Genomic DNA, 14,280 nt, shown 5'->3' with positions numbered 1-14,280 from the left:
TCAGTTAATACAGTTGAAGATACAAGTTAAACCGTTCGAAAAACAAGTCAATCAATGCTAAATAAAATTCCAATCTTAGTAAAATAGGGATAGCTAGACATTCTCTGATGATGGTAGTTTCAAAAATTGAAATCCCGTGCAATTCAGTGTATACAGCATATCAAATAAGCTTCCCCTTGTCGATCTGCAGGTAGATTTCAGAAATTAAGCTACCTACAAACGGTCCTGTGGCTCGATACCAATCTTTCCATCTAATAACTCAATCCATCGGAAGTGGCGCTTACCATCATGTTCGCCTGAGTCGTTCAATATGTGAATGTTCATCTACATCTATAGGACACGGTTTCACTTGAGTGTTGAGCATTGAAAAATAAGACATATCTGCGAAATTATTAGTGGTACTTAATTGCCCTGTATATTCAATGTAAAAGCTTCCATGATGAGTATGTTAGGGCATTTGCACTTCAGGAAAGATCACCAAAGATTTCCCGAGGAAATATTTCATCTAACAAACATCCTACAAAAATGAAGAAATGTATGACAACATGTTGATCGTTTTTGGACGGGTTGCAAATGAGGAACACCATTTTTGAATGGCCATTTCTGCAACGACAAAAAATGCTCTATTTTTCCTGTACATAAACAACATCATATGCCATGATACACCACTACAATTACACATTCCTTTGAACACGCCAACTACAATTATCGTCAACGAATGGGTTTTAGTTTATTAATCCTCATATGTGTTTGTTGACTAATTTTGAATTTTACTACGCACAAACACAAAGAAACTTCAGAGATTGAGTGGAGATAATTGAGCGGCTTGGGAAACATAATGGTATGTCACATTTTCTAACTTTCGAGTAAATTATATAGGAAAGAAAGTTCACCAATCCCGTGCAATTCAGTGTATACAGCATATCAAATAAGCTTCCCCTTGTCGATCTGCAGGTAGATTTCAGAAATTAAGCTACCTACAAACGGTCCTGTGGTTCGATACCAATCTTTCCATCTAATAACTCAATCCATCGGAAGTGGCGCTGACCATCTAGTTTGCCTGAGTCGTTCAATGTGTGAATGTTCATCTACATCTATAGGACACGGTCTCATTTGGGTGTTGAGCCATAAGAGGAATATAGCCTTTATCCTAACACGTTTCGTTAGTAGAACTAATGTATCACAATAGAAGCCAGCTTTTTCTCTTGTAGTTCAAAAAGAAATATGTGAAACTGGAAATGAGAACCTGGTATCATGGTACAGATAAAAAAAGTGGATTCATTTCACAGTGTGAAACCATGGATTTAATACTGAAATTGAAAGCAATGCAATTTATAACTTCTAGTTGCAATAGAGAATAAGATTGAAGATAGAACTTATTCCTCGCACGCTGAATCGAATAGAATAGAAAATTAAAATGTTCTATCGAAATTAATATTAAAACAGTTAGTGGTAATTGTCTATCACTTCCGGTAGCAATAAAAGAATAAAGTTAGAGGGGAAATATATTTTTACGTTACTGAATCTAAATCGCCATCTATTTGCGGCTTTTCGTTATTTGGGTCAGTGTTGAAACTGGAAGTATACGATTTTCACCACTTTCGGTTTGATAGATGAAAGTTGAGACAAAACTCATTCTTGGGGCGCCGAATTCGTCTCGGAAAGCTGTTTTTCACTATCTCTTACCAGTTTTGCTATGTGGAGATCAATATTAAATTGGAAATAGTAGTAAATTTCTAGCATTTCTGGTTTTAGTAGAAGGATAAATAGGAAGAGATTTCAAAAACCGCTTCTTGGTATCTCTTGACATTTGTGCCGTATTGTGATCAACATTGAAATCAAAAATTATTAATTTCTACCACTTCCGGTTTGAATAGAGGATTGACGGAGGAGATGGTTCCCATTATTGGGATGCTGAATCGATTCCGAAAACAAACTTGTTGTTATCACTTACTGGTTTTACTCTAAGGAAATTCATAGTGACACCAAAAGTAGTGCTAAATTTCTAGCACTTCCCATTTTTAGTAGAGAGATGTAGGTGAAGATAGTGTCTTTACTTGAAATGCTGAATCTATATGTCCGTGAACCTGACCCCACCCCACATCGATATTAACTTAAATGTATCCCTCCAAAATAGTGTCCAATTAGTGCTGACGATCTATAATGTTAAAAAAAGTATATTTTTATATAAACGTCAAAAAACAAAAAGATTCTGAGTGGATTAAGATTCACGCTAAGGTTGCCTACTCAAGTGGATGATGAAACGTAGACACACACACACACACACACACACACACACACACACACACACACACACACACACACACACAATAACTAAATTGGTATTGACGATACCGCTTAGAAAGAAAGTTAGTGTTGTTTATTTTTATCATGAATATGGGGATAAATGATTTATTTTGATGATTCCATCATTAAAAATGTTTCTATATCTTCTGGTTTTCTGATAAGAACACTAGTTTTTTCACTAATATTTTAATTCTGAAATCTTTTAAAGGAATAATCCTTAAAAATGCAAACTAGAATCGTTCAGATCTACTGTTTTACAAACAAAATATGATAGCGTAGTAAAATCTTACATTTCTACATCTTAGTTTGTTTTTTTTTTAACACTTGTACTTGTATACAAAGCCTTTATTCTACAAATTATAACTAAATAGAATATAAATATGATATTAAGTTGAAGTAGAACTTACATTTTAAACACTTCACTTTTTGAGGAGACAAGTAGTATCCTTGAGCACAGTTACATACTTTCTCTTGATAGGAACAAAATTCAGATTCTTCACAATCTTTATCTTCTGCACATGGATCTACAAATAAAAGAAACATTGCGTGAACATCGTACAGGATTATCATGTGTCTTAGTTTATTAAAATATAATACACATTGCAAATTGGTACGAAGTACAAGTATTTACATAAATGAATTACAACTTGAGTAGTGCAAGGTAGAAACTATTTTCCTATTATTACTTTTCTATGACCCTTCAATGTATTCGTCTGTTATGCTTTACCTATTTCCAGCTAAAGGTTCCAGGGCAAAATCCTGTCAAGTCTTATTTCTGAACATTCGCAAAGGAGGCAAATTCACATGAACATTTCTCTAACTTTTTCGCCGATATTAGTTCGTTTTCGACACCTTAATATCTAAAACTACATCAATCCATAACATACACTAATCCATAACATACAAATCCATAACATTCCATCTATACTAAACCAAGGAATTGCCGCCTTGACTGCACAATGGGCTTAAGTTGACTTTTGGTAATTTTGGAAGTATTTCATCTTTAAGATCTCTATCTTAAGCAACTTTCACCGATTAAAAGATTCATGTTCAGATATTGTAAATAATTCTTACAGTGTAAAACAAACTGTTAACTTTTGCATGTACTTAGACCCTAAGTGTACGTAAACATTATGTCTCTTCTTTTCACAACTTTAGTATTTGGACTTTATTTTCTTGTGCTCTAAACGCCTCATTCTTCCCTCGAGCTCTTGAACATGAAGTGGCGGATCCAGGGGGGCAATAGCCCCCCACAAGAGGAAAGTTTTTTATTTTATATATAAATTAAACCCATCCCAGAGTTTGGAGCTCTGAAAAGTAGCTCTTAGTAGCAGTATTACGACCCCCCCCGCCAGAAGACCGTCGTGGATCCGCCCCTGCAACAATGTGTATCATAGTTACAGAATCACCAAAGTAATTCTTGTTCATAACATTGATAGGTGTTCAGCCTATGGCTCCGCATTTCTATCAAAGGTTGTTTCAATGTTGGAAATAGTAGAAAACTCAGTAAACCTGTCCAGCAAGTAAGATAGACTTCTCAACAGTTTGAGGCAAGGGTTTGAAGCAGCCATGTGATTAACCGGGCCCGCCACTGAACTCATTTATCCCGCCCACCTGACCCCCCGATATTGGAAATATATTTCTTACGTAATCTCTGAAATATTTTTTTTATCTGGATAACTGATGTCCACCTTGAAAATATCCTCCGTGTTGGAGCATCTATTATACCACTGAACATTAAAAGAATAGTTCAGGACATGATGGATCAAGTTTCCCACTAAAGTGTTAAAGAAATTATTTCTGCTTTTCTTTAATGAGCAAACACGGTATTTTTGGCTTCCATTATAACAGTTTTTGAGTTTCTATGATATTCGTGTAGGATGAACGAAGTTTTCCATTGAATGTGATTTTTCAATTTTTTTGTAAAAATTGTTATTCATTGTCTCGTACTGCCCTCGATGCCAGTAAGTCCTCTGTGATTGTCTCACTCACTGTTCCAAGTTTCACATTCCTGATCTAAAATTTAGATCCTTGACATTCTCATGGAAGCAAAGTAATCTCCTTTAAACAATACTGAGGTTATTGATTACATAAAGAGAAACCTTACTACTCAGACTTAAAAATTAGCTAAAATTCAATTTTATTCAGTGAAAAACAGGAACACTTTGTTTCTTTATTACTGTATTTTTTTTATTTGTAACTAGCAATGTAATAACAATATGAATTTTTAAGAAGTTCGGTTTACTGGACTCCTTTATATATTCACTCTGCCCGTGTATTCGTCCGAGAGGCAAAGGATCTCAAGAACTACACTACTTAATGGATGATCATCATCAGTTTTGGCCAGAATGCAAAAGTCAGACAATAGGTATCTAATTCGTTAATAGAGGTAGGCCTAATATTCAAAGCGGGAGTGATAAAAATGAAAATTCCGGTTTCTAGTTAATTATTATTTAAAAAAAACTGGTAATAAATAGTGAGAAAATGCTTCCTCGAATCGTTTAAGCGTCCAAAGAATACATTTCTTTTCCACCCTTAATTTTACTACAACTGGAAGTTATAAAATTTTCACAATAAATTCTGGTTTCAATTTTGATCTACATAGAGCAAAAATAATAAGAGACAACGAGAAGCGATTTGTTTTTAGAACTAATTTTGCGTTCTTAAGCAAAGTACCATCTTCTCTTGTAGCTCTATATTCAAACCAGAAGTAAGAGAAATCAACCACTTCGGTTTCAACGTTGATTGCTACACAGTAAAAACGGTAACCGAGAGAAGCAGTTTTCTATAGTGAATTAGGTGTAGCCAATACATTTATTCATTTTCCACTCTGATCTCTCTACTAAAACCGAAAATGGTAAAAAAAAAAAAAAAAAAAAAAATCTTACCAGTTACGGTTAATTGAGAAAGTATCACAACACAAACCAAACTCTTTCACATGGTGGAGCTCCCTCGTGGCTAAGCGGTTAGCGTACGCGCCTCTGGCATAGGAGACCCGGGTTTGATTCCCGGCGGGAACTCATGTGGTTCGGATTCCATGTCTCATATAGCCTCGCTGCTGAACGGGACGTTAAACCCAGAATCAACTCAACTGCTTCACATGGTGTATACATGACACCACTACTTTAACAGATGGTTTATGTATTATGAATGTTCTAGTGTGTTGACGCAATTACAAAAGTTTCCAAATAATATTATAATATTACACCATACTAACTGTCTAAATAAGGGACAGCACATGATGCTAAATAACATCTCCATACATAGTGTCTGCCAATCACTGTTTTAAAAGTCATTTTTCTTTCTTTTTGTTTCGTGTCTTCTTTTAAGCTCTGAGAATGTACAGTTTATATCACGATTCAGTATTATTGTTATAATACATCCATCTATTAACAGCGTAGATTTTCCTACAAAAATTTGTATAATTCATATGCTTTGTTACGTTTTATATTTAGTGATTGTAATAATTAAAACATCTGACAACTCGACGTTGCGAGATACCACTCTCATACCCAAACCAAGAAAGAAAAAAACACACATGAAACTATCCCTATTTTTAGATTTTATGCTCAGCAGTAAGTATTATGATATAAACATTTCTTATTTTAGAGTTCACCACTTCTTTCAAATTTTACTTAAGACTTTTTTTTTGTATAACTAAGTTAACGTACAAGTTAAGGGATAGTAAACCGCAGCAAAGTTAACAATTTACAAAACGATTCGCTCAGAGGGTGTATTTCATTATAATTATTATTTATACAATAAAATACTTCTACTACTTTCCATATTAATAACATGTTTTATAAAATAAACGTTTAAAAGAATAAAATCGTAGGCCCACATGCATTGCATATTTTTAAAAACTTCAATGAAGTTCCTCCCACTTATTTGCAATATTCTTAAAAACTACAACAATGTAAAGTTAAGCAAATTATTAAATTAATGTGATATGCTCAAAACGAAGAATTGTGTTAACTTTTATGAACCATCGCCTCTTTACAGTCCTTCAGTTTTTTCTATTAGTATATATGGAAATATACACATGAGAGTTTATGGAAGTGAAGTCTTCTAAAACCCTGATATTATCTATTTGTCTGTAATGTAACTTAGGTGTATCAAATTGTTACAGAAAATTAAAAACGCTTATAGAATTAGTAAACTCCAAATAAATGCAAATAAACAGTCTCACTTCCAGAAAGCCAGAATTAACAAAGTGAAATTGAAAGTGAATGCATTGAGAAATAAGAAATTGAAAAACAGGAGGAGACACAGGTAAAACCACAACCCAACTATATAGAATAATAAACAAGTGAAGTTAGTTGGAAGTAGTCATAGACGCTAGAGACCACATACATTTAACTGATCAAGACGTCGTCTATATGGTATTGAAATTTCAAGATTCTGTAAGTTATTCCGTTTATTTTTCTGTGTAAAACATTAAGATAAAAAGTTCATAACAATACGGAGCTGTTCCTTGAAATAAGCCAACCTTCAGTAATTAATTTTGTTCCTACATATTTGATGCTGTTGTTTGTAATCACCATGTATATTTTGTTTATTCGAGTTCAAATTAAAATTTTGTACTAGCTATAACAAGTTGATTTTTATCCTTCTTTTGAAATTAATAACATACAGAAATTTAATCTTAAAAGATCATTTTAATTTCGTATCTTATCAACTAATTGAGTGCATTATACTACCAGTTCTACTCACATATACCTTTACGTAATCATTTTATTAAGTTACGAAACAGTCTATTTGCCTACTGGTGAGGGTAACTTCCAAATAAGCTGCAAACAGTTTCGAGCACTTTTTTATCAAAAAAAAATCTACGAACATTTTATTCTCTTTATTAAAGCTTATCGAAACATATGTGAACATCAGAATTATTCGATCTTCTGTAAGGTATGCCCATCACTTGCACATCACGTGGCTTGCTTTATATTCTATTATGCAGATACTATGACGAACTGTATGTTAGAGCGCTGAGAGAGACTGTATTTTGATCGACCATTACCATTGCCTGTAATCACTTGAAAAAGTTACCTATGACGCCATTGTCTTAGATATAGAATAATGGCCGTCTAAATCTAGAACAGCTTCGATTTCTCATTTTTAACTGCTTGTCTTGTCATTAATTTACTTACGATTAACGAATACTGTTCGTACATAATAATCAACAACTGAAACATCATGTCCTTTTGAGTTACTACAATTAAATCTATTTGTGTGAATAATGTACGTAACTATTTCAAAATATTATAATTATAAATTGCCACTTTTAATTGCACTTAATTAATAAAGAAGAATGTAATAATTAATTAATTATGGTACGTTCAATTTTAGTATTCTTATTACGAAAAAGTTTCATATTAATCTAGTGGGATCTTAATGGATTTTTAAGCCTAATCCAATGGAAAAACTGTATTTCATTGGTATCTCTGTCCAGATGCTTTTCTGTCAATAACTTCGGAACAAGTTAAGCTATTTTAAAACAATTACTCTTGATAGAGAGAACTTCCTATCTGTACAGCACTAAAAATTGTCTCCCGTTTAATCAATTAGTTCAAATATTATTGACAAAATAATATCTGCCCATGACTGTACTGTTATAAGTTTATATTTATGAAGTCAAACTTTCATGTGTGTTGATTAAAAATTTTGATTTTGTTCCAAAAAGGTGTTGGACACACCTTTCTTTAAGAAAATATGGTAGAAATGCATGGATCTAGTCCAAATTTGGTACACAAACAAGGATAACGTGTCTGATGAAGGCAAAGTTAATTTGCCGAAACTGTAACGCTATTATAAATTAGTTATTATATGCTTTGGTCAGAATTTGTCTTTTAATTTATACAAGAAGTTCCAAAGCTAGAATGGGTGGTATTAAGGTAATTTTATGTAGTAGTTATACCAATATGCCGGACGGTAAACATCCAAACATATTATTTACGTTTTTTTTATATAAAATACAATACTCATCATTAAAAGAAAGCGGAACACATTTCGCGGCCATAGAAACTAATATCCGGGCAGAGACTAGCCAGTCGTATACATGCTAAATGCCTCGGACATAATGTCTTATACTTTCTATAAACCTCTTTGTAGCTAAGCAATGGTTTTTACCGAAACTCAGTTACGATTAAGCAAAGCTACATCGTAGTCCAGACGTGCTCGTCAGACCGGAGCCCCAGGTCCCGGAGACCTAGATCAGGGTTGCCATGGCATTTATCTGTTAGAAGATTTAGTTCTGCATAATGTTGAGATAAGTTTTCGGACAACAGGGTTGGAGATGTTACAAAAACACCACGAACCAGTCGTACTCATTTGAATAAAATCCAGAGGCATGTGGGATGTGTATCTTATTGCCTTCTTACCTCAATGCCCGATATGGGTCCTGTGTAGCGAATGTTAACGTATGCTGGACTCATCAAGTTTGCAAAATTATCTTATTTGTAACACAAATTTATTGAAGGACTGCGATGACTCAGTGATAAAGTGTTAATCTGTGGTACGTGGGGTCCCTGGTTCAATCCCAGTTTTCATCAAACACGTTTCGTGGTGGACAAACAACGTGTGCGTCGATTTTGTCGGGCCTCCCCGTTTTCTCTCACTTTCTTCATTTTACCACTTTATTCGCTCTCATCATCATTGTCTCGTTTAATTTACCCGACATAATCGTTGAACTTAAACCTGAAATACTTATTTTTATTTCATCTTGAAATTTATGGTGTCCATTTACTAAGAAATTCCTGAGCCCCTCTTTTACAAAATTCCTGATTACGATGTTCATTAAGCTAGTATTTAACTTGACTATCAAAGCCAAGTGAGGGAAGAGCCCACCTTCTTGAAAAATATATTTACTTTAACAGTAAAATGGCCGTGGTGGCTCAGTAGTAGAGCGTTTACTTCTTATGGATGAAGTCCTAAGTTCGATTCCAGCTAGCGCCAAGTGAACTTTGTGCTGGACAGTCACCATGTGTGTGGGTTTTCTCGGGTTTGTCCCGTTTCCTCCCACTTCCTTCATTCCACCATTTCATTCATTTCTCACCATCAATATCTCCTTTAGCATTGACCGCACAATCGTGGGGCGTAAAAGTTAAAGATTTTTATTTAATTTTAGTATTAAAAACTTATTATTCGTAGAAAATCATATTTCCATATTCTTCATTATTAAACACTAGTTTAGAATGAAATTAAAATATTATTACGTAAAAAGTATTACTTTCCAAGATTTTTAGTATATTTCAAACTAAAGATGCCAACAATAAGGTATTTCGCAAAAGACACCTTATATTCTACTTTCTGAGAATTCATTGCTCAAATGACATTTTCATTAAAATTGAATAAGACTTTAGATAGCCTAGAGTAAAAATGTTACGGATGTGGGAGATATACTTGGGATATCCTTGAAATTAACAAAATAATTGTAATTTCAATTGTATAGTCCTCGCACTCTTAAAAATTTCCTTGCTCAGAAATGAGAAAAATGCAAGTTCAAAACAAAATAAGTAATGTTTACTCATATTTGAGGAAAAATGTCTCATTATTTCCAAATGTGTTTTCATTTGTGAACTCAAGGCATTTTTCCCATTTATGAGATTTTCTCACTTCTTAAAAATGAGAATGGAATAGTGCGTGATTTGCAATATCATGGATGGTTAAAAAATAACGGTGACAATCTTACCGAAATAATATTACTATGTTTTACTAGGGAGTAATATTGCTAGGGTTTATTTACTATTAAGGAAACGAGATAAAGGATTTCAGTTGTAACAGAGTGCGAATGGACATGAGTACGCAGTAGGTGATGCAGCTGAGGTGGCGTATGGATACATGTCATGTGACAGCGGCGAGGAGCAGCATACATATCAACTTTCGAACGTAAGTTTGGGTGAATTGTAAACATACTACCATAGACTAAAAGTTACTGTAGTACATTCGTTAGGGTGTAGAATGCTCATATAGGCTATAGCAGTCAGGTTGGCTCCTTTATGTATCAAGGCTCAGTACTCAATTCACATAACAACGAGTACAGCAATAACAAGTGAAGGCCGGTCAGAGCCCCGTAGGGCACGTTGTTTTCTATATTACAATAGAACGGGGAGGCATGTCAATGTTTTACACCCTTCTCCATTCGTTATAATGTGCAAAATAGCTTATGTACGGAAACAAAGAATACATAAGTCATCTGTGTAGTTAGAAAGAGCGTTACAAAACAACGTGTGATTTATTATTATGTAATTGTAATACAAAAGTACTTTTTACTGATCACCGCACATAGATTGGTGCCTCCTTTATCGTTTTAATGACACACGTTTGCAGGTTATTTGTGTCAAAGTACTGTACGCATTTGCTCTTAATTTAACGTAGAGGCTGCGGTAGCTCAGTGGTAGAGCGCTAACCTCTGGTGCGATGAGGCTCTTGTTCTGATCCCAGGATTCCCAGCTCGCGGCAAGTGGGCTTTCTGGTGGATAAACACAGTGTGCATGGGTTTTGCTCGGGGTTCTCCCATTTCTTCCCACTTTCTTCATTCCCATATCTTTTTCATTCTCATCATCATCGTCTCCTTTAGCCTACCCAACACAACTGTGGGAAGTAAAACTAAAAGATTTCATTTATTTTTTAATCCAACGTCCCACGATTGTGCTCCAAGGCTGAGAGACAGTGATAGAGATGGATAATAATGGTGTAATGAAAATGTGGACGTACGTTTCTTGGCAGTTTTTGCATGGATTTGTGACCTTGTTTCCAATCTGAATTGAATCCTTAGCAGTGGAGTTTCAGCACATTTATGAGGGGCAGAAACTGTCCCATGCCCCTGCAGTAATGAAGAAGGTGGAAGGTAGGGGCTGAGTCCTGGAACTCCAGAACTTCCCCGAAATCGCTACTTTTATGTAAATTTTATCTAATTTTAGGGGCAATTTTACATATTTTAATACAATTTCTCCTCGTATTGAACTGGAACCCCTCCGAAATAAATTACTGTGTACGTTTCTTGTAGAAGGAAACTGGAGAATCCTGCAAAAGCCCACAAACACGGTGTTTTCTCATGTTGGCAACTTTTTCTTTTATGGTAGAGAAGTAGTCCGATGCATGGGGTCCCTAGTTTGATTCCACCTCCGTCAAGTGGGCAGTGTGAGTAAACATCTTATGTGTGCTTTCTCGGGATTCTCTCATTTTTTTCATTGCAGCATTTTCGCTCATTATCATCATAACGTCTCCCTGAGCTTCGTAGCATAAGCGTGGGACGTTACACTCAAGCTGAAAATGTTGCCGTTATTCTGAAGTAGACGGATAATTCTTGAATCTGAATTATCAAGAAGTTGGTATAATATTGGAGGAAACGGGAGAATCTTGAGTAAAGCACGTCAATGAAAAAGAAAAGTCTTGAGAAAGTGGACAGTGATAAAAAGGAAAATGTTCAACTGTCTGATGCAGTAGGAATAAGTAACGCACCTAAAGTACAAGTCGTCATGGTATTCGTGAATTTTCTTACGTTGAAGTGAAGATGTAAATGTGTTATGTTTTAAACAATAACTATAACTATAGGTGTTTATTTAATATAAAATTGGGGTGTACTAATAGTTTGAATTTTTTGCATTTTTATATTTTGTTTATATCCTTTTAGATCTTCTCGTATTTGAGAACCCCGTTTCTGTGCACCGTTTCTCGCTTTTGAGGAAGATATTTCTCAAATCTTTTTGAGAAATGTGTTTCTCAAAATTGGGGTTATAAGTCTCATTTCCTCAAATGTTACTTTCTCAATTTTAAGAAAAAATACATTTTTTCTCAAATTTGAGAAAGCATTTGTACCCTCAAAAATGAGACATTATTCCTCGCATTTGAGTCATTATTTCTCAAAATGATTTGAGAAAATCGAAATCTCACTTTTAAGAATGTATTACTCGGTGCACAGGTAAGAAACGGATGTTCTCAAATACGAGGATTTTTTTCTCGAATTTAAAAAACCATTTTTAACAGTGCGGAAATAGTTTCTATCCAAAATTATAAGAACAAAAATGTTAGTGCTTTGATAAAATTATAATGCATAGTACTATAGATTAAAGGTGTTTGAAGAGCAGTACTGATCCCGAAAAACATTAAACTTGATAAGGTTTAGAAACCAAAATAGTACATTTTATTTCTAGAATAACCAAGTTGTTGTGGAATCACTAATAAGCAAGGTTCATTTTTTTATGCAATAATGACAATTTCTAGGTAATTGGTAAAGACTTCACATTTTTAAAGAACATCAGTAATATTTCTTTTGATATTCAAAAATGTTTAAACTCGTACTATTTCTTGAGGTTGCATTACTTCCTTTTGAACGTAAATGATATCTGTAATATAAAGAAACTGTAATGCGATTCATGTATTTGTAACGCAAATAAAGAATTAGGAAGGTAAACATAAAAATCACACAACATTAAATACAAAAACCATTTAGCTGTCACTATAAGCTATTGAGTGAAAGAAAATATTCTTCAATATATCTGTGAGCTAGGGAGCTAGTGGATCTGAAAAGGTGAGGGAGGGGCGGTAGGTAGTGACATGACATCACGTCGTTCCCCCTGCCTATCTTTGCCCATTGTAATTTTTTTTAGGAACTAGGGGGACGCCATACATATTTTTTCGAGATGGGGACGGCGTCTCCCCGCGCAGTGATGAAAATTTTCCGGAAAATTTTGAAACGGAAAATTTTCCAATTCATAAAAACATACTCCATTTATTCCTACATCGTTGTTTAGCCGTGATGTGAGGTGGAAAATTTTCCTCTATGTTTTTCCGGAAAATTTTCCGTTCTTAACAAATATCAGTGATCAAGTAACAATTCCTCAGTATTCATAAAATCGATTGAATTCATGTATAGAAATGTTAAAAAGTGAAAAATCATTTAAAGAATTTGAAAATTTTCATGGCTCAGACAATTTTCAGTACTATGTAGAAAAAAATTAAGCAATTTTTCATGAATCGAAATATTTTCTGTCTTGTATGGAAAAATTGAGGAACTTTTTATAAGTCGGAAAATTTTCATCATTTTGAAGCGAAAAGTTTTATTGCTCTGTAGAAACAAGGGAAAGGAATTTTTATGAATTGGAAAATTTTCATCAGGATGTAGAAACAAGTGAAAAAACTTCATAATCCGGACAATTTTTGATATTATGTATAGTGATGTTTGGTGGAAAATTTTCCACTATATTTAACTGCACATTCAGCTATAAAATTCAATTCCTGTAGAGGAAAGGTAGACAACAACAAATTATCTATATATATAAAAGAGAACGTACAAATCCTTTGTTAGCTCATCACGCTAATACGGCTGAACCAATTTCTTTCATTTTTGGGGGGTTATTAGGATTTGGACCCTAGATGGTTTTTATCATATCACTTTAATTTTCAATTACCAGTGTCTTGAGATAATTGACCATTCAAGTGTCCATAACGTACAAATCCTTTGTTAGCTCATCATAGCTAAATCTAACCGTATTTATATGCAACCCACATGACCGTGTCACTCGGCGGGTTAACATAAATGACAGGCGATATAATGTTAACATTTACTCCAATCTTCTATGGTTTTTATCATATCACTTGAAAGCGAAAAAGTAAAAATTATCTAAGTAACAAAGTTTATTGCGTTCCGGGGTGACCCCAGCGAAGCGGGGTGAACGCTGCTAGTCATTTTATAATTAACTTTCGGAAACCAGAAAATTTTCTAATATTTCAAGTTGAGAAGTAAAAATATATGGTGTTTCTCTCTCTCTCTCTCTCTCTCTCTCTCTGTGTGTGTGTGTGTGTGTGTGTGTGGTGTAAAGTGCAGGGAACATACATCGAGTTCGTAGAGACAAATATACCATTCCAATATTTAAAATGTAACAAGAAATTGGAAAGAAACCTTTGTGAATTTATCAATTTCAGAAACAGAAAATGCCATTTCTTCACATGTAGTCCTGCCTATGTAAAGAAGTA

At 34.2% G+C, this 14,280-nt stretch overlaps 2 protein-coding genes across 3 annotated transcripts in view; one reads left to right on the top strand and one right to left on the bottom strand.

Annotated features, from left to right (window-relative positions):
• Positions 1-14,280, top strand: part of LOC145668415 (trypsin-1-like) — a 174,925-nt gene that overhangs the window by 128,373 nt on the left and 32,272 nt on the right. The gene's annotated exons all lie outside the window — the stretch shown is intronic.
• Positions 1-14,280, bottom strand: part of LOC145668416 (uncharacterized) — a 28,626-nt gene that overhangs the window by 11,277 nt on the left and 3,069 nt on the right. The window contains exon 2 of the mRNA XM_081736229.1: positions 2,715-2,831. Coding sequence (XP_081592355.1) covers positions 2,715-2,831 — 117 coding nt within the window. The remainder of the gene's footprint in view (positions 1-2,714; positions 2,832-14,280) is intronic.

The sequence above is a fragment of the Thermobia domestica genome, chromosome 13 (assembly GCF_964235325.1).
Source record: "Thermobia domestica chromosome 13, izTheDome1.hap1.1, whole genome shotgun sequence".
NCBI lineage: Eukaryota > Metazoa > Arthropoda > Insecta > Zygentoma > Lepismatidae > Thermobia > Thermobia domestica.
Note: the sequence above shows the minus strand (reverse complement) of the source record. Positions and strands in the feature narration are given on the sequence as shown.